The sequence below is a fragment of the Tachysurus vachellii genome, chromosome 8 (assembly GCF_030014155.1).
Source record: "Tachysurus vachellii isolate PV-2020 chromosome 8, HZAU_Pvac_v1, whole genome shotgun sequence".
NCBI classification, from domain to species: Eukaryota; Metazoa; Chordata; class Actinopteri; order Siluriformes; family Bagridae; genus Tachysurus; species Tachysurus vachellii.
This window is the reverse complement of record NC_083467.1, coordinates 9,204,401-9,225,720: the sequence shown is the minus strand read 5'-3', so window position 1 is coordinate 9,225,720 and position 21,320 is coordinate 9,204,401. Positions and strand designations below refer to the sequence as shown.

Genomic DNA, 21,320 nt, shown 5'->3' with positions numbered 1-21,320 from the left:
TTTTTTTAATAAAACATGCCCGTTTGAGAAGTTAAGTGATAATAGAAGCCTTTATTTTGTCACATTTACAATACAGAACAGCAAAATTCTTTCTTTGCATATCTCAACTTTGAAGGTTGGAGTCAGAGCACAGGGTCAGCCATGATACAACACACCTGGAGTAGAGAGGGTTAAGGGCCTAACAGTGGCAGCCCCATCCTTCTGTTCTCTACCTTGTGTGGCAAGTCCTTTGGTATAAACCTGGGTCCCCCATGTTCCTGGATAGAACATGGATGAATGGATGGGAGGATTGGTATAAGTTCTGAGCCATTTATCACAACATGGCCTGTTCTATGTATAATTCTTGCTCTCTTAGACTCTGTCACTTTGCCCATGATTAGTGTTTTAGATGCTTTTTAATTTTGGACTGTATTTCACCTAAGGTATTTGGAATTGTTTGCTGTGAGTTTCGTGTTGGTCACATGTGTTTGCTTGGCTGAGTATTTTAATTCAGTTTTGAATTATCTTTGAGTTAATACTTTAACTCCTTACTTTTTACAAAGTTTGAACACACTGGCAATAGCAATAGCATCTTAAGAGTAAAATAATTGCTTGAAATACCTTCTGATATCGCTAACATTTTATTTGTTTTCCTGAGCATCCGCTTCTAGCTGGTTAGCATCACTAGCCTGATAGCCCGGTTACCGCTAGTTCTCTTCACATTCTCACACCAATTATCTCTGTTGTACTTGCCCTATAACACCATGTTGCTTGTGTGTCTGCCTTTGAGTGCAGGTGAAGACACGTTCGAGCTGCACTCAGTGGAACTGGAGCTGGAGGCTAAGGAGAAGCAGATCCGTGACCTACAGGTGAAGCAGGCCCCGCTGTGGGAGCGGAAAGCCACACTGGAAGCTTCCCAGTCGGTCGCTCACCTGTTTCAGGTAAATCCCCGGCGTGAAATTAGTACTCCCTCCACCTCTACTCAGTGTATTTCTCTGTCCAGGCCCAGTACAACCAGGAAGCAGCCTGCCCAGGTGTGGTTCACTCCGGCACCAGGGAACCACGGACCCTGGGTGCAGCAGCAGTATAAAACATGTCCCGGGCCCTGGTCGAGATCCCCACCCAAAACCACTTTGCCCCCTTCACAAGATGGAATGCAACACTGTGATCATTGGAGACTTCATCGTCCGCAACATCCGTGCTACTGTGGCTAATGGTAAGGCTCGCACTCACTGCTTACCTGGTGCTCGTGTTTTTGATGTCACTGCACAGGTACCTGGGATCTTGAGCAAGCACACCGGAGCTGTGGTTCTTCATGCCGGCATGAACAACACCAGCCTGAGGCAGTCAGAGATCCTGAAGAGGGACTTCAATACCCTGGTGGAGACGGTTCGCAGCACATCACCCACGGCAAGGATCATCGTGTCTGGACCGCTTCCCACGTACCAGCGAGGAATCGAGAGGTTCAGAGAGGTAAACTTTTTTGCTTTAAATGAATGGTTACAATCATGGTGTCACGCTCAGAATTTACTCTTTATTGATAACTGGAATGTTTTCTGAGAGCGTCCTAGGCTATTCCGTGCTGATGGCCTGCACCCCAGCAGAGTTGGAGCGGAAATCCTCTTGGACCATATCTCCAGGGCGCTGCACACATTCTGACTGGTAAATTACAATTTAAATCTAAATTTTAATAGCCATCCTTCACCTCAATCATCACATTGATAAAAAAAGCACATATAGCTCATCTTATAGAAACTGTGTCTCTTCCCTGAGTAGTGAGATCAAAAAGTTAATGCATGAGAAGTTCTCTAAATAATCTTACCGCAGTTAGACCAGAAAAATGCCAAACAAATAAAAACAGTTCCTAAAGTTTGGGCTTATGAACATTAGATCACTTGCACCCAAAGCACTTATTGTAAATGAAATCATCTGAGACAATAGCCTTACAGCACTCTACCTTACTGAAACTTGGATTAAACCAAATGATTACATCAGTGGGGCACGGTGGCTTAGTGGTTAGTGGTGTATCCTGCCTTGATGCCCTATGACGCCTGAGGCTCCCCGTGACCCGAGGTAGTTTGGATAAGCGGTAGAAAATTAATGAATGATTACATCATTCTAAATGAGTCTACCCCATCAGGATATATCTATAAGCATGAGACTCGTCAGACTGGTCGTGGATCTTTAGTGATTTCCTCACTGTTACTCAGAGAATGGTGTAGATATAATTATTTTGAAGAGCTTGTTCTTAATGTTGTACTCTCGCACATGCACACGTAAAAATCACTGATGTCTCTTGCTCTAGCAACCATGTACTGTATAAACCCCCAGGGTATATAAAAGGGCAAATAAAGCATTAATTTTAGGAGATATTAACATTCGCATTGACGATACCAAAGATGCCTTAGGACTCACATTTATGGACCTACTAATCTCATTTGGGCTTAAACAAAACATCACTAGAGCAACTCATCCTCTTAATCATAAGAGCTATCTTTAGATTACGTCCCTGAATTTTTCAAGTTGGCAGTTATTAGGCTCCTCATTAAGAAACAGAATTTAGATCCCAACAAACTATCAAATTACAGACCTATTTCACATCTTTTGTTTATGTCTAAAATACTAGAAAAGGCTGACTCTGTTCAACTGAGCTCCTTCTTACAGGAAAACAATATCTTTGGAGAGTTTCAGTCAGATTTCAAGCCCCATCATAGCACAGAAACTGCCCTTTCACTAACGTAAAAGTTACAAATAACTTTGGACCAAGACTGCATGTCCCTATTAGTTCTACTTTACCTTAGTGCTGCATTCGACACTATAGATCACAACATTCTCCTAGATCGCTTACAAAATTACACAGGTATTCAGGGACAGGCTTTAAGTTGGCTTAGATCCTACTTGTCTGATCGACACCATTTTGTAGAATTAAATCGTGAATCCTCCAGTATATTGCCAGTTAATTACGTGGTCACTCAAGGATCAGTTCTAGGACCTCTGCTTTTCTCGATATACATGCTTCCATTAGGAACATCATTAGAAGACATGGGATTAGTTTCCACTGTTATGCTGATGATACACAGTTATATATCTCATCAAAACCAGATGAAATAGCTAAACTGTCCAAATTAACTGAGTGCATAAGAGAGATAAAAGATTGGATGAGATGTAATTTTCTGTTGTTAAACTCTGATAAGACAGAAATACTACTTATCGGTCCAAAAACCAATACACAGAAGCTCTCACAATTCAACTTGCATTTAGAGGGACATTACTAGTAGCTCAACAGTGAAAGACCTGGGTGTTATATTAGACAGCAACTTGTCTATTGAAAATCATATCGCCCATACTACAAAAACAGCCTTCTTTCACCTTAGAAATATTGCCAAGCTGAGAAACATCCTACCTGTATCTGATGCTGAGAAGCTAGTTCATGCATTCATGACCTCTAGACTGGACTATTGTAATGCATTACTAGGTGGTTGTCCTGCATCTTTAATAAATAGGCTACAGTTAGTCCAAAATGCAGCTGCCAGAGTTCTCACTAGGACAAGAAAGTATGACCATATAACCCCAATTTTATCATCTTTACACTGGCTACCTGTTAAGTTTAGAATTGATTACAAACTGCTGCTACTTACATACAAGGCTCTTAATGGTTTAGCTTCCATGTATCTAACTAGTCTTCTAACACGTTACAATCCTTCACACTCTCTGAGATCACAAAACTCAGGACCTCTGGTAGTTCCCGGAATATCTACGTTTACTAAAGGCGGTATTTTAAAGGAGCATTTTCGTATTTAGCTCCCAAACTTTGGAATAGTCTTCCTGTCAGTGATTGGGGCTCAGACACACTTTTCCAGTTTAAATGTAGATTAAAAACTCATCTCTTTAGTGAGGCGTACACATAATATGTCCCATAGTATTGTGCACTATTACATCAGACTTGCAAATATTATGAACAGCAGCTACGTTAATCCCTCTCCACTTCTTCTCTCTACCCATCCCGAGGCATCCAGAAATTGTACCAGCTCTGATTGTCTTCCGTGCGACAAAGACAATGAGACCGACTCTGTGAGAATCCTGAGGCATCTAGAGATCTACCAGCTCCAGTTAGACTCTGCGATACTAAAGAGGAGATGTGAACTCCATGTGGTCTTTTACATCAATACAACATTTGTCAGACTGTATATTTATAATCACACCCTCCAGTGTCACCCATATGAGGATGGGTTCCCCTTTACGTCTGGTTCCTCTCAAGGTTTCTTCCTTCCATTCTAGGGAGTATTTGACTGAGTCACCTCAGACTTGCTCATTGGGGATAAATACATACACATTTAAATATATCTAATATTAATCTTGAATTTTGTATTCTATTAATCTTTATATTATTTTTTATATTAACCTTTGTTCAATCTTGATGTTCTGTAAAGCCGTTTTGAGACAATGTCAATTGTAAAAAGTGCTATACAAATAAACCTGAATTGAATTGAATTAGGGACCTTTTTCCTGAAAGCTTTTACATAACCTTTAAATAAATTGCTATTGTGTTCCAGTGTGTTTGAAAATCAGTACTTGATTTTATATAACAGTACTTATGATTTTTGTGTTACAAAAAAAGATTCAAATGGAGTTAGGGGAGAAAAGAATATTCAATAATATGACATTTCTGACCCGCTGTGAGCCATCTTGACCATTCTGTCATAGTAATTCACAGTCATTTCTGTATCAGGGTATTGAGTCTGAAATTGTGTGAATTTTGTACCTGCGTCATAGATACATCTTACATTAGGCACCAAAAAAGTCTAACTATGGAGTAAGTGGAATAGTTCAAAGTGAATTTATTGTCATGATTGAACACTGATAGATTTACTTGCCTTATCTTGTATTTCCTGAGTATTGTTATTCAGTTGGGGTGGGGTTAGTTTGACTCTCACCTCCAGGGTTGAGGGTTCAATTTCTGCCTCCGCCCAGTGTGCACAGACATGTTACATGTTCTCCACATGATTTGGGTGTTTCCTCTGTGTACACCAGTTTCCTCCACAGTCCAAAGACATTATTGGCATCTCTAAATTGTTTATAGCGTGTGAATAGGTCTGTGAGTGTGTGTGCGATTGTGCCCTGCAGTTGGTTGCCACAGTGTTTCATGCCCAGATAAGCTCCAGGTTCCATGCTACAGAAATGGATGGATAGATGTTATGAGGTTGATGTGTTGATGTGTTCTGTTATCTTATAATAGAACATCAGTTAAGTAAGTAAGTACATTATTATTACAGCCATATAGAATCTGCAGTAAACAGTGATGAAATAATATTTCTCTGCAACCCAAGCTATAAATATACGTGCCTGACATACACAGTTTTGAGGTACATCAGTAAAGCACAATGGAATTTGCAAGCATGCACGAAGAGGGTAATGGAAAACATTACACAGGGATGATTACACCAGGGGCAGTAGAACATAAATACTCCAATCCCAAAATCATTTAACATGGAAACAGACATTAGAGTAAACACAACAAGATCCATAACTGCAACTTGAAATGAAATGAAAGGAAATTAAATGAGGTATAAAGTAGTATTATAGTAATGTCTGTGAACCTGAGTTGAATGAAGTGACAGTGCAGTACTGTGATTGTGAGTCACTGAATAAGTGAACAATAAATAACCACAGCCCAGATTAGAAGCTTTATTTTGTCACATATACATTTTTTTTTTTTGTCAGCATAGTGAAACTTAACCAACTTTGGAGGTTGGGTTCAGTGGTTAAAGGGTCATACATGTTACAGCACACATGGACAGTGAGGGATAAGAGCTTTTCTCAAGGGCTCAACAGTGGCAGTGCTGGGGCTTGAACCCTGATTTTCCATACAACAACCAGTTAGTTAGTTATATAATAACTATAGGTTGTCCCAGGAATCTCCTTATATAAAAGAAATGAACACTTCAAAAATTGCTAGCTTATATTATAGTTCTTTTTCAACTAGCCTATAAGAATGACTTTGACAATAGTATACTTATATTTAGTGTTAAATGATAGTAACTCTATTCAGTGTTGAGCGGTGTTAAATTTTTACTCCACACAGAGTTAAGAGTCATTTTATCTTATTATTATTATTATTATATTATTATTATAATTATATTATTCTCATGCCTGTATCACAAAGCTGGTTGCAATGAACTTTAACAGGAAAGATGGCAAGCATATTACACACAATACTGATGCCAATTTTCAAAAAGATTGGAAGTGTTGTGGACCTCTGGGAACATCTGCCGATGAAGACACTATTGTCAAGGTGTTGGCATACACAGTCCTCTACAAATACAGACTGTGGGGTACTCTGTACTGTATATAAGTAACGTTCTGTACCTGAAACATAGCAATGCTTTTCTGAGTTGTATTTTCTGTTTCAATGTGCACTTTTCACATTTGGTTGTGAGGTTACCCAAATAACCACAGCATTAAAGTACAACACTGAATGTTGTGCACCACAACCAAACTGTTATTATAGCATTAATATTTATTTTATGGTAACCAGTGTGCAGGCCAGCTCAATACTCCACAGCTGATCCTGTGAGGAATAATCAGGACATTCATGCCACTTTTTCAATGCTTAATAATCTTATTTTTCTGGGTAGGTTTTAGACTGTAATCTGTAATTATCTCTAAATTTATCTCTAAATCTTAACCTCACATTCCTTTTTTTAGGTTTGGCATATTTCTACTAGAACTGCACACCTATAAATAGTATTGTGGATGTATGAAATACAGAGCAGCATGTGTTTTGTGGTTATCATGCCATCCTGTCATAGAGCTGAGGTGAGAAAAAATATGACAGGAAGCAGAAACTCGGCTCCAGCACATAGTGCTAACACCTACATACCTCAGTCTTCAAACTGTAATATATATGCATGCCTGCTCCCTGCTCTCCTTGAAGTCTTTACTTTGTGCTTTGATGGATTTTATCAGTTTCTTAGTAATATTAACCGTTGCTCTCTCATGTTCTGCAAATCAAACAAAAAAGTACGCTCGCACATTTTGCAAAACAGTGGAATGATGCAAAACAGCAGAAATGTCAACAGAAGTGCTTTTTTCTTCTACAAGAAAATGTAGGTTGTTTTACCATGATATAAACTTATATGGATACTTAACAAAACAATGATTTAAATATCAGAATCACCATCACCAGTGAAATTGGATCTTATTTGGTACTGGTCAGTAGCTATAGTTTTCTTGTCTTTTTTTTATCTAATTTGCTGAAAAAATAGCCTAACTATGTGCAGAACCGATCCATTAAATAACACAATCAAAACATCAATCGTATCGAAAAGCTTATCTCCAGTAAAATGCTTCAACAACATGCAAGCTGTCAGTTTCACAAATTACTCTTATATGACATTAAAGACACATCCTGGGTGTGTAAATTTTTTTCAATTTTGTTCTTTTATTCATATTGTGATATTAGAACATAGATGGGGTTTTAAATTCACAAGCATTTACAAGGTGTAAAAGAAAAATAGCTGGAAAAAAGTTAAGCACTGGTTTGGAAAATATTACACATTCTAGTTTGCTGATCGCTGATCCATTTTCTGCATGAGGAGCAACCTTCATTGAGAAATTTGTGGAGGAGGGTTTATTCCTCCATGCCTCATAGTACTAGTTAAATCTGCGTTTTGATGTGCAGTTTCTGAAATGTCACTAAATGTTAATTATTCTTACAGTGGTAAAATGTCAAATGTATTATTTATAAGAAGGCAAAGGGAAAAAAAGCCTGAAGAAATTAAAAGATTGTTGGTTGCTGTTTCTTCACCGCATGATAAAAGACAGTAGGTTCAGCACCTCTCAAAGCAGGACTGATTTCTGCTGATGCAGTAAGTAGAGGTTGGAAATATTTGCGTAACTGTGCGTCTTTACTGTACTCAAGCATTACTTTAGGCATATATATATATATGCCTGTATTTCTCTCAATTCCCATGTCTAGTGTAAATACTTGGTACACTAATTCAATTACAATAATAATTCCATGGGAAAAAAAATATTTTATATTTTTTATTTAAAACATCAAAGTACTCATTTACAAAAATTGAAGGTCTCCAATGACGTCAGGCTCCTGCGTTGAATAAACATCAATGTCAATTCATTATCTGCTCTGACCTACTTAACATCACAGTTTCATCAGTTATTTTTTTGTTATTACAGTTAAAAGTAGCATTTTATTTTTGTGTTGCTGATATTTTAAGTGAACAGGATTTTGATTAATTCATACTTCCACCTCTGCTGCTAGGCATATAGATGAATATACATATTATATATTATATAAAATATATATAAACTGATTATACCGTGTTTTTCTTTTTGTTTGTATACTATTTACATTTTAAATCCTTGCAACATTTTCCAATAAAGTGTATTTGGAGAATTTTGCATTTTGTTTTAAATAACCCACTGAATACTAATTTGTTTAATAATTCACAAACCAACAGTGATCGATTAGCAGTCCCTTAGTCATAGTTTCTGAAGATAATAAGGATTCGTTTGTTCCTCAGTCTACTTACAGATTGAATCTTAACACTATGGCGATTTTGGTATTGTTGTGGAGTTTTCAAAACAAAGACAGAAAATTAAAGAAAACTGATCCTAGATTCACATAAGAACAGAATCAAAGTGAAATGATATTCGTTTGGATCATTTTTATCAGTTATCTGATAATAAATGGTTGATAGAATGTCATCAGTGTGTCAGTCCCTTACAAAACATATGTGGAATTCTTCATTCATAAGTCCTTTATCAAATATTTTTTCCCTTTAAATTGTTGGATTTCAGTAATTAAACATTGGATCTGGTTACTCAACAGGATGTTGCTCAAGTGTTGCTGGTGCTGTTATCAGGCATGCTCTTTGAGGAGAGTGTTGCAGGCATGTATCCTCTAAAAAGGCTCATTACTCTTTGCTTGTAAGTCTTAATTGCAAAAAAGTAGATGACTGGATCCAGGCAGCAGTTGATATTCATCATGGACACAGTGACCTGAAGAGACATTTTGAAGGTCTTCATTTCCTCACAAGAAGGCTTATGGAGAAGTCTGCGCACCATGAACTGCATGATATTGACGTGGTAGGGGCAGAAGCACAGCATGAAGCTCAGCAAAATCAGTAATATTATGTTCTTGGCCCTGCTGCTTTTTCCTGACTTGCCAGTCATAGGGTTCTCCTTGGCTGTCTTGGAAAGCTTGGAATTAATCTGGCTGTAGCATCCCAGGATAAGACCCAGGGGCAAACAGAACCCAACAAAACAAGCAAGCAAAAGCACATATGGGGTTATAGAAGAATCATCTAAGTTGGAGTACTCCATGCATGTTTGTTGACCTTGCCATTCTTTTATCATGCTTCTAAAGAGCATAGGAGATGTCTCTAGGAAAACGATTGCCCAGACCAGGATGCAAATTCCTCGCACTACCTTCAGACTCCTCAGTTTCGGACACCTGTGTGGATGCACCATGGCCAGGTAGCGATCAGCACTGATGCAGGTCATGAAAGCGATGCCTGTGTAGGTGTTTGAATAGAAAATAACAGCAGTGAGCCTGCAGAGAAGATCTCCAAAGGGCCAGTCAAAACCACGGATGTAGTAAGTGATTCGACCGGGAAGAGCAAGAGTAAAGAGGGTATCAGAGATGGCCAAGTTGATCAGGTACAGTGTGGTGGAGTTGAACTTCTTCTTCTTCTGGCTAGTAATGTACAGGACCAGGGTGTTGCCTGATATACTGACGACAAGCACAATGATGTAGAAGATGGGAAAGAGAATCCGAGCTGAATCCTTGTAGGTGAACACATTACAGGTTTCGTTGAAGATACTTTCATTTGATGGAGAATGAGTGGCCATTTCCTTGAAGGAAAAAAAAAACTTTCTGTAAAATTTTATTACAATACAATACAATTATATTGTATGGAATATTAAAGCTGATAAAAAAGCTGATATATATGTACGTTTTAAATTGTACTATTAAAACAATATGATTATCAAAAGACAATATGGTTAACTGTAATAACTTACAATATGAAAATCAAAAATTATAATTGAAAGCTTTAAACAGGAAAATTTACTTACTGTTAATTCAACAGGTTTGATGGATCGCAGCAACAGCAGATGTTCTTCTCTGTGCTTGTGGTTTGTGAAGAGAGTGGGAGCTGTGTTGGCAAAACTTGAGTGGCACACGCACCTACTCCACACTCCACTCATTGAAGACACAATGACAGAGAGGCAGTTCTTTTGCTTAAAACCTCTTGCGTGACAAAATTATGCTCAATTCCACTTTGCTTCATGACTTCAAACCGTTTTCTATAATGTGGTCATTGGGGCATACCCAGTGTAAATGTTACAGGTCTGATGGCTCTAATAGATTCGTCTAAAGTTAAATATGATTGTTTTTTAAATGTAATGCCCATGAAGTGTTATTATGCACCAAGTTTATTGATTTTGACAGTGTTTCACAAATATCTGGGTTTTTTTTTTTTTTTATTGAAAAAACCACAAACATCTGCCAAAGTTGACCTATTTAGACAGAGGATGTTGAGGTAAAGATGTGCTTGCACATTATCCACAGAGCAAAACATGAGAAAGATCAATATCTACGAATACACATCTCATACAGACAAATTAAGATTTTTTTTGTTTTGTTTTTTGTTTGGAAAGGAAGGCTATAAACGTACAACTTTTTACTTCATTTTAATGCTATGAAACCTAATCCGACTCGATGTAGAGTATAAAGGAAATGACTCTGGACAGATTTCAGTAGTAGAATGAAGTTGTGATAGCGTGTGTGGTTTCATCACTTCTCTATACTGTGTTGTGAGAAAACATCAAAAGACTAGACTACTGATAAGCATTGAACATGCCAGCATTTATTACGCAAATGTAAATGGCATTTAAATGCATTGGCTGACAAATTAAATGGTAAAATAATGCCTCTGATATGCTGTGTTTTGCTGTCATTGTTTGTATGGGTAGAAATGTTTCAACATATGATATATAAGGTGATCATTCACCTTATATATCATATGTTGAAACATTTCTACCCAGTCGGATTTTTAGGACGACAGTATCAGCTCTCAAACCCAATTGCACACCTATAAGCTTTTGAATCCACATGTTAGGGATTGTGCATAAGCATTAAAGAATAGTGGCCATCCCTCCAGTGTCTATTCCAACACATTACAAAGACAGACATTACTATGTTTTTGCCTTTAATGTGTAACTCGTCTATATTTGTAACATATTGTAGTAATGAAATATACCACTTGGCTGATGTAATCTGTCTGTATTCAATTGCTAACTATAAAAAAAAAAACACTGGTATTTCAGAGGTTCCAAAATTTCTACCAATACAAATCATACTGTAGCAAGCAAAAAAAGGAAAGGAAAAAAAAATTATAATGATGAAGGACAGATGAATTACTTGGTGTTAAGAAGTTGTGGATAATGTGATGTAGAACTGCACCTGGTGTGCAACTGAAAAGTTTAGATTTATAAGCAACCAGCCGAGAGTAGAATCTTACTTTTCACAATTGTTACACAATAAAAATGTAGTCTGAACCATGTCTATATTGTGTTGTATAACATCATAGACCTGGACATCAGTACATTTTTACATCAGTAGTTTTTTTTTTCATATATATATATATATATATATATATATATATATATATATATATATATATATATATATATATATATATATATATATATAATTTCTTGCCTCTCATATCTCCATAGAATGAGGTAAAAAAATCTTGAACCATATATGTACAGTATACAATGGCATTTAGATATGCACTGCAAATAAATCTTAAAGGGAAAGTCCCAGTTCCATGTGCATGCAGCCCAAGTTACAGTAGATACAGGTCTAGTCCAGTCCAGTGCTAGTCTATTGCATAGCTTTCTACCATCCTGGTTTGTTGTAATTGAAGTGGATGGCTTTAGACCAGCAAAAGGTCAATAATTGGCGTAAGTCACATGCAGTTATGACACGGCATACTTAGGTCACACCATGCAGGTCCTGTGTAGACACCATCACCTGCAAGTTAACACCCTGCAGATTTCATGCTCCATTAATTCACTGCACAGAGTTAAAGATCTCTCCACTGTAAGAACACTGCAAAAAAATGAAATGACACTGATGTTTTGCACACACAGTAGGGAACGTTTCCTTCTTTCTAACAGACCTTGAATGGTTCACTCAACAAAACTCAAGCTCTGAGTTTAGAATTTGAATACCTTATTATTACATTCATTGTCTGTGTAAGTGTTCATCGTTCCTTATGCTTCTCTGAGTACTTTTTTGTAATATTAGAAATAAATGAACAAGTAATAAATGGGAGAATTAGAAGCCATAGCGATTTTACTGGGTTTCCCAAGAGTACAAAAAGAACAGTGTAGTTCTCTAGGTGTGATTTACATCGCTTACCCTCTTATCATGCCTTCTGTGAAAAAGAGGGGAAATTACAGGGTGCCACAATGAAAAGTTGCTGGTATGTCATGCCATGCCTGAGAGTGTGTATACGGTGTTGATGGCTTTGTGATAGAAAAGGTTTTTGGATATTGAAAGTGACGACCCAGCATGAGACACACATGAAAGTCGCTTCTCAGAGATCTGACCTTTTTATTCTCATTCTTCAGAGGAGGGAGGTCAGAGTGAAACTGATTTGGAGGGAATTATACATAAGACACTGAAGCTAGAGCTCCATTAAAGATCCTTGATAGCATATCATATTTAAAAGAGCTTTCAGCAAAAACACTGCTTGAGTTTGGATCTTTGCTGAGGGGCGCTGACAAAAGTACTCCCAGAAAGCTCAATAGGTGACTTTAAACAATGTCATGATATATATTGTAAATCTATTCATTATTAAAACAAAATAAACGAACAGCCGCAGTTTTATTTGAGCATTTTCTATCAAATGTTAATGATGAGCTATTTAGCCTTTGCTTCTTTTGATACACATATTAGGTTTAGATTCAGATTTAGATGTATCACAGTTAACAATGGATATAAAAAATCTACACCTTCCTGTTAAAATGTCAGGTTTTTGTAATGTAAAATAATGAAGCCATGGAAGTACATCGTATATGAGCAATCAGATATCTGTTATCAAAAACAGGAAATATAAAAAAAAGTTATATATATATATAAAAAAACAGATTGCATAAATGTGAAGACTTAATAGGGGATGTGGGCATGTTCTGAGTGAACATCACATTCAACATCATGTTCAAAAGTAATTCTGATTAACCCAAAATAAAGATCATCTCCTTCTGTAGGATTTTACTGATATTTTCCTGATTTCAGTTTGTCGTGTAGACAAAAACAGAAATACTATAGATTCTTGTCATGGTTTTAGACTTTCATTAGAATGCCTGAAATCAGAGCCATGGTTGAGAAAAGTGCATGAAAAACACTTCAAAAACTTTCTCCTTGTCTGTTTTTTTTCTCAGAATGAGATCTCAGAGGGTTAAGCAACGGCATATGCTACAAAAAAGGCCTCAAGCCACAACTGCTGTACTACATAAGTGTATCTACACAATCTACACAATAAGATTATACTCTACCACACAGCATGACAAAAATGCATTTGCTTAGTGATTGAGTTTAGGTTTTGTTGTAATACTTTTTGAATATAATACTGTCTGTTGTGATGAGCCAGTATCTTCGGGATGGTAACAGCAAATCATTAAGTGTCACTTAATGTAAAGCTTTGTTATATTTATTTGTTTACAACGTTGTACAAATCTGTGTTCATGTGAAACAAACTAAAAATTAACTAAAACTGCAAAGGATGAAATAAACCTTTATTAAAAAAAAATGACGGCCTTATAGCCAAATAAGATGTTAGTTACTAGAAATGTCCACTAGGGGGAACTGAACACTACACTTGGTAAAATATAAACAAAATCTTAAGAGGAATCTGGAGGGATTCCCACTGCTATGCTGCATTGAAAAACTTGCAAAATATCCGGGAAAGGAAAAGACAAGAAGAATTTTTTTTAAGGCCTGGCAGTTTCTTTTACTCACACACACACACACACACACACACACACACACACACACACACACACACACACACACACACACACACACACACACACACACACACACACACACACACTCCTGAGTCACCTGTTTTTAAGACACCCTTGGCATCAACCTTTTCTAACTCCATACAGTTCAATAGAAGCTCCTCTGTATTTCTCTCAATTCCCAGCTCCATGGATCCTTCCCTGGATAAACACTGTGAATGAATGGTAATGATACTGTGAAATATCATTTTTTTGGGACAGCTCTCTGGGTGTGAAATGGAGAGTAGTGAGACTCTGGTTGCCTTTGAAGCTGCCCTGCCCCGGCGCATATGGCCAGGCCTCCCGCTGGCTCTTTGTTGGTGGCGATGGCAGTTCTTTGTCGTTGGCCTCATGTGGCTTGTGTCCGTTCCCATCATCACCAATTACACGTTGCTCTCCGGACAGCCATCTTTAACCATTTCAGTCAGCTCCACTTGCGTGAACACACCCTGTGCACATTTCTCTGCTTGTCAGATTTAGCACTCTGTTTAATTACTGCACCCAAACAGACACTGGCACCTGCAGTGCTTTTCACAAACAGGATGTCCTGAGTGAGTGAATGTGAGTATAGGTGTGTGGATGGCACAAAGGATATGTCTGGATTTTGATTGTGTGTTGGGAGTGTTGATGAATAGATATGGCTACTAGAAGGGGCTGAGATTTTCAATGGCCCTGTATGTGTTTGTCCGTGTTTGTGTATGTGTGTGTGAGTCTATAGACACAACTTTATTGTAGCTGATAGCGTTGTAGTGCTATAGATTGACAGTGTGTGCCAGGCCTGGCTGTGGGCTGTGTGAAGAGTTAAACCAGGTCTGGATTCTCAATTGCACTCAGTGGGGGAGAAGTACTCAGCTCCCGGGGACCCCGCAGCCAGCTGGCTTCACACAGACGAGCTGTGCCCTGATTGTCTGCCACACTGTGTGTGTGTGTGTGTGTGTGTGTGTGTGTGTGTGAGAGAGAGAGAGAGAGAGAGAGAGAGAGAGAGAGAGAGAGAGAGAGAGAGAGAGAGCGTGAAGCATATTTACATACAGTACATGCATCATTTCTGCCTCTGTCAGCTTACCAGTGTCTGATCTTAAAATATCTGACTACACAAAATGTACATATTTATAAAAGTCTCATGTCAAAGGCAACCTTAGGAGCACTTTTCAGAATTTTAAATCAAATCTGTGAATGAAACAGTGGAGATAATCCTCCTGTAACACTGCTGACTTCACACCTTGTAGTGTGTCAAAAACCACACTGTCTTGTGTGTAGCATCAGTCACTGTCACAAGGCAGGTAACATCTTTTACACCTACTCACATGCTCCTGGTAAACAAAAAGCCAACCCAATTTCGTACTGGCAGAAATGAAATGTCAGGAATTATTTCTAGAAATCCTTAAATATAAAATTGCATCAAATTGCAATTGAAACCCAACATGCTGCATGAAGAAACCATGATACGGATAAAAAGGAGAACAAATTTAATTGCTTACTAATTTTTCTTCAAATTAAATGTAATGTAATGTAAAATTCTGTAATGATGTCCTTTAAGACATCATTACAGAAAATGTTTGGATTCTGTACTTTTTTTGCTGGCTTGTCAACATACATCAAGGCTTTTATAATTTTTCATTTTATTAAAAATACCAAATTTGTATCATGTGGTTGCTAAAATAAAGCCATGTTATATATATGAAGGAAAAGAAAACAAACAAGCAAGCAAGAAAGAAAGCAAGAAAGAAAGAAAGAAAGAAAGAAAGAAAGAAAGAAAGAAAGAAAGAAAGAAAGAAAGAAAGAAAGAAAGAAATATTATTTCTATAATAAAAATATTGTCATTCACGATCATATAAACACCATGAACTTGCTAGTTTACTGTTAGTTTTAGCAATGCTGTTTTCTTTGAAGAGACCATCATTTACAATAATAATACTTTAATAAAACTGGACAAAAGTGACAACTTGAAGATTCGGTTTAAATCCAAATAAAGTACAGATATTAATAAACCGAGACAAAACATTCTCAGTGTTTTGGTTCACCACACTGATTCTGCTGCTTACACCAAAACATGTAGGTCTTATTATTAAACAGTGCCACCTGTCCCTGTCTCCTGGTCCGTGTCTGAAGACATTTCTATTTCCCTTGTTCAAATGACTACTGGTTTTCCCTTCATCTGAGCCCGTATTTTACATGTCATTTTTGCTACTTTAATATTGTTCCCTTCACAAAGTGTCTACTAATTATTTGTGCAGCACTGCTCAGCAGCTAACAGAGTGACAGTTGGTATTATTGTAGTGATCAGGCTGTTCCTAGGCCTCTGCTCAAGCCATTTGATGTATATTAACTATAATTGGTGCCAATGCTGCATTGATGTTTAGTAAACCCTCGTGCCGTTTTCCAGGAGCGTGCCCAGGAGGAATTTGCAGTGGAGGCCGGTCTTACAATAAAAGACGTTTCCCTAGAGATCTTCAACATAAAGATTCCTTGAAGTTCATTTTTTATGAATAATATAATATAATATAATATAATATAATATAATATAATATAATATAATATAATATAATATAATATAATATAAGAAATAAAAGGTTGGAACAATTTTCCATACTTAGTAAATGTAAACCTGAGATTTTCTTTTTGCTTTCAGTATTAGGTGAGGTCACTGATCTGCTGCATGAGGGACTAGGCTCAGGCTTGGTACTGACTGGGTGAGGCTATGATTTATAATTGTAAATACTAATTATAAATATAATTATTAATATAAATCTCCATGTTTTAGCAGTTTTATATCATATTCATTATTTGCTGTCCCAAACAAATAAGTAGTAGTTAAGATAATTATGTATAAATTGTCAGATAAAATAATTACACGCTGAAACAAATTTATATGCGTCTACGTCATGGCCTCAAAGTAAGACTTAATACTGGCATATTACAAAGGGTTAAACTGGAAAGCTCATGTGAACGGAGCTCTTCAGTCTTTGAGTTTTCAATTTTAACCTTATAGAATGAATGATATACTATACTTTAAAAAATAAATCCATAGAGAATAATGGTAAAATACACTGTGAGTTAGAAATGAGAACTCATTATTCCTTCAGTAAAGGAAAATGTAATATATTTAGTTTAAAGAGTCCAAAACCATTTTTATTCTGTCATTTTGATGCCATAAAGTGACAAATCTGGAATCGAATTTAAGTTATTAATCAATATGCAGCTCTTGTTGTAGAGACAAATATGTGAAAAACCTTTTAAACCCTTCATTTGTATCACAAAACTCACATTTACCTGATATCAAAATCAAGAATAAATTGAATGTTACTGTTCCAACATGTTTTCCACACATGAATAAAGGAAATACCGTTCCTCTATTTCCCAAATCTTATTGTAACTTCTTCTTCTGACATATAAATTGAAATTATGAAGTATTAAATTAAAATGAGGAAGCACTAAATATGTTGCTGCCTGGCGTGACATGTTCAAATGTTTTTTTTTTCTCTTTCAGTAGTGCAGAGAGAGGAGGATCAGGTTATACATAGCTGCCACCTTCTGACAGTGTAGCGATGCTAGAAATCAACAGTGACAGTGAGCTGCTCATTACGCCCAATCAGTGTCAGAATGTGTGTGTGTGTGTTGGCTGGGGTGGGGGGTGGGGGTGGGGTTGTGGGGGTGTTGGGGGGGGGTTGTGTTATATGTTGGAGGGAAATAAATGTCTCAACAAGGATATGTGTATCTGAAAGTTCTGACATTGTGGGGACTTTATTTATTTAGTTATTTATTTTAACAGCTTTTATTTACTTAAAAATGCATTTCTTTTTAGTTACTGAGCTTATGGTTTTGGTCAGTTCATTAAGAAACACGTGTGTGTTTGCATGTGTGTGTGTGTGTGTGTGTGTGTGTGTGGAGAGAGAGGGCTGGTCATTCCTTGTGCTTATCTCATTCTGATCCAGATATAGCAGGAAAGATATAGCTCCTTGTTTGACTCCTAAATAAAATACTACTCTAGACCATTCATTTATAAATTCATTTCTCTCACTACTATTCTTTCAACATTAACAATTATAGATAGTTTTACCTCCAAGACATACCTCAGTTTATATATACCATACCTATATACAAATGAAGGACAAAATAAAGGAAAAACAAATAAACAACAATCACAGATTAGTCTTTATGTCAGTTTACATCATACACTGTAATCGCAGTCATCTGAGGAAAAATCATCTTTTTTTTCAATGTGCAATTTCTACCCTAATTTTCAGTTGTATTTATGATATTTTTCTTGAAACAATTGTCATTGACTGAAGCTTGACTGATTACTAAGTTAATAAAGCATTTTTCAAATTTCAAGTCAACTTGCATTGATCAGGAATTTATACAGAGCCATTATAGGATGTTAATTGCTTAAATATTAGATATTTTTATTTTTATAAAATACTTTATCCTACAATACACGTGTCAGGATACACAGTTTTAACTGCTATACACAGTTTTAACTGCTACAATTATTTATTCAGGTGTTTTCACTTTATGACCTTTTTCGAGAGTTATATCTGTCAGAGATGTGGATAATGTGCAAGAGCAATATGAGTCAATGATCAGGTAAATAATTAATGTTTGAAGAGATGGATGAATATGAGCTAGATAGATAGATAGATAGATAGATAGATAGATAGATAGATAGATAGATAGATAGATAGATAGATAGATTGATAGATAGATAGATAGATAGATAGATAGACAGACAGACAGACAGACAGAGACAGATAGACAGACAGACAGACAGATAGACAGATAGATAGATAGATAGATAGATAGATAGATAGATAGATAGATAGATAGATAGATAGATGTCACTCTTTTATTGAATTTCTTAAAGCTTTACTGAAGAAAAGTGTTTGTTAAGATTTTTTCTAATTACCACAGCAAAAAGAAATAATGTCTGTATCTAAAAAAAAACAATATAATATTCGTTTAAGAGCATCAGATGGCATTTACTATCATAGACATAGTATTTTTATGGAGGGAAAACCACACACTGGATTAAACCCCATCTGCTAAGCTGCTGAACCTTTCTCAGGGGCAAAATAGTAAGTGCTGGTGTGCATTCTAACGCCTTGTCACAGTTCGGCTCCTTTTGAACAGGCTTCAGCAGTGAAAAATGAGAAACAAATGTTCCACTGACAGTTGTTCTCATGCCCGGGGAGGGAGGATATTTATATCAAAAAAGGTGCGAACATAAACAGGCTTTATGGACTGGGCAACACTCTGGGTGTGATGAGGGGCAAGAGCAAATTTGGCTCCTTGAGAACTTTAATGTGTGAATTATGTGCTTTTTTTACAGGCTGCCTGGATGGATGGATGGATGGATGGATGGATGGATGGATGGATGGATGGATGGATGAATGGATGGATGGATAGATGCAATTGAAAAGACTTTAGAGATGGTGTGAATTGGTCCTCGATTGACTCACTCTTCCTGTTAGACCTACAATAGAAAGGCTAATTTCTATTAAGATTAAAAGCAATCTCATAAACTGTGTCTTCAGTGCTAGAAAAATCTGGAGATTTTGACAACTTGCTTATTACAAATGATGATTTTAATTTATTTATGTAGTTTTTATATTTAGCTTTGGCTCCATATTGAAATAAATAGATTTTTATTTATTACACTAACGTCCCTGTCCTCTACACATTTGACACATTCAGTATATAAAAATATGTGAGAAAATTTCAGCTGGTCATATCATCTGTTTTCATATAGCTTTTTTAAACTGTAAATTTATTTGCATATTTCTCTCTTTTTGGCCAGTTTATGGGTCCCAGTGGTCAATAATCAGCCACATGTTAAGACACAGCTTCTTCGTCCAAGTAATGTATTAATAATCAGATGCTGCTGTCACTTGTCTTGCTGTCAGTGTTCACTTGTTTTCAAAATTTACGGGTCACTGGAGTGGCATTTGGTACTTGTCCCCAGTACAAGTCGTGTCCTTACTAACTAGCCAGTTGTGACCACTGTGTGAAGCCATGCTTATGGCAAGCCGATTTCATAATGTTGACCATGTAAGTGACAAGGATGATGGGGGAAATGCTTATGCAAAACTGAAAATAAATAATGCATGAACTCATATCAGCCTAGAGACTACATGAACATGGTACATATTGAAATAAGGCAGCACATTGTCCTTGTCTTTTTGATGAGGTGGAAAGCTTGAAATGGAGAGAGAGTGAGAGAGAGAGAGAGAGAGAGAGAGAGAGAGAGAGAGAGAGAGAGAGGGAGAGAGAGATTGCATTAATATTGAACAAAATGTATGATGGATGCATAATCAACAGTTACACCACTGATGCTTACGGCTATGCTGGTGACATTGTTGCTTACGGATTTTAAAGGCATTTTTCTTAAATCAAATACAGTTAAATGGGTTGTGAGTTTATCTATTTGTAAAAGCCAAACGCGTCACAGTCATGTTGCTTTACTTTAAACATTGCACATGGAGGTTTTGTCTCTAGAAATAAGCTTTCTCTTTCCTTTCATCATCCTTTTCGGTAGGTGTGTACTGAAATGTTTGTTCACCTCAAACCTGCAGACCACATGTTTGCTGTAAACAAGGCTCCCACAGGAGGGAATATTTTAAGCAGGTCTGAACGTGCTCATTAATTTGGTTAAATGAAGTGAGAAAGTAGGAGCCAGGGCCAACCAACCAAACTCAGGGATTAAAAAGCAGAAAAAAGAGAAATGTCTCTCCGTGAACGCATTTCCTATGATACAGGACGATGAGACTGAACAACTGCCACTACTGGGTCAACAGTGCTCCAACTTTGTCCGGCAATGAGTTAATGATTTGACATACACCCAGCCATATGTTAGACTGAACTTTTTTATCTTATTTTAAGAAAAAATAAATAAATTGACTAACTGACTAAAACATTTATTTAGATGATACGCTTAATCTATAAAGTGTAAAAATATCAATTTTATATTTTTACATAAAAAAACACAAACATGGGCATTGGATTTGGTTGGAACATGGGGGGGGGGTCTGAAGTGTGAATGGGTATTATAAAAATAATATGTAATTTATTAAAATAATAATATTACATAGATTTTTTTTAAATATCTGCAATTACATGAATTCCCTCTCTTTCTATATATCAACCCATCCATACATCTATCTGTCTAAATTAACTATCTAGTTTTCACAATCATTTACAAATAATGATGGCAAAAGTTGGGTGATGCCATCTGGTGCAACAGAGGG

The 21,320-nt window shown here is 36.7% G+C and overlaps 1 protein-coding gene across 1 annotated transcript; it reads right to left on the bottom strand.

Annotated features, from left to right (window-relative positions):
* Positions 1-8,478: 8,478 nt before the first annotated feature.
* Positions 8,479-10,166, bottom strand: si:ch211-184m13.4 (uncharacterized protein LOC798560 homolog). The gene is made up of 2 exons (XM_060877268.1): positions 10,078-10,166; positions 8,479-9,855 (listed from the first exon to the last, which is right to left on the bottom strand). Exon 2 carries the CDS (start codon positions 9,850-9,852, stop codon positions 8,839-8,841), a length of 1,014 nt encoding a protein of 337 aa, XP_060733251.1. The 5' UTR covers positions 9,853-9,855; positions 10,078-10,166; the 3' UTR covers positions 8,479-8,838.
* Between the last annotated feature and the right edge of the window lie 11,154 nt (positions 10,167-21,320).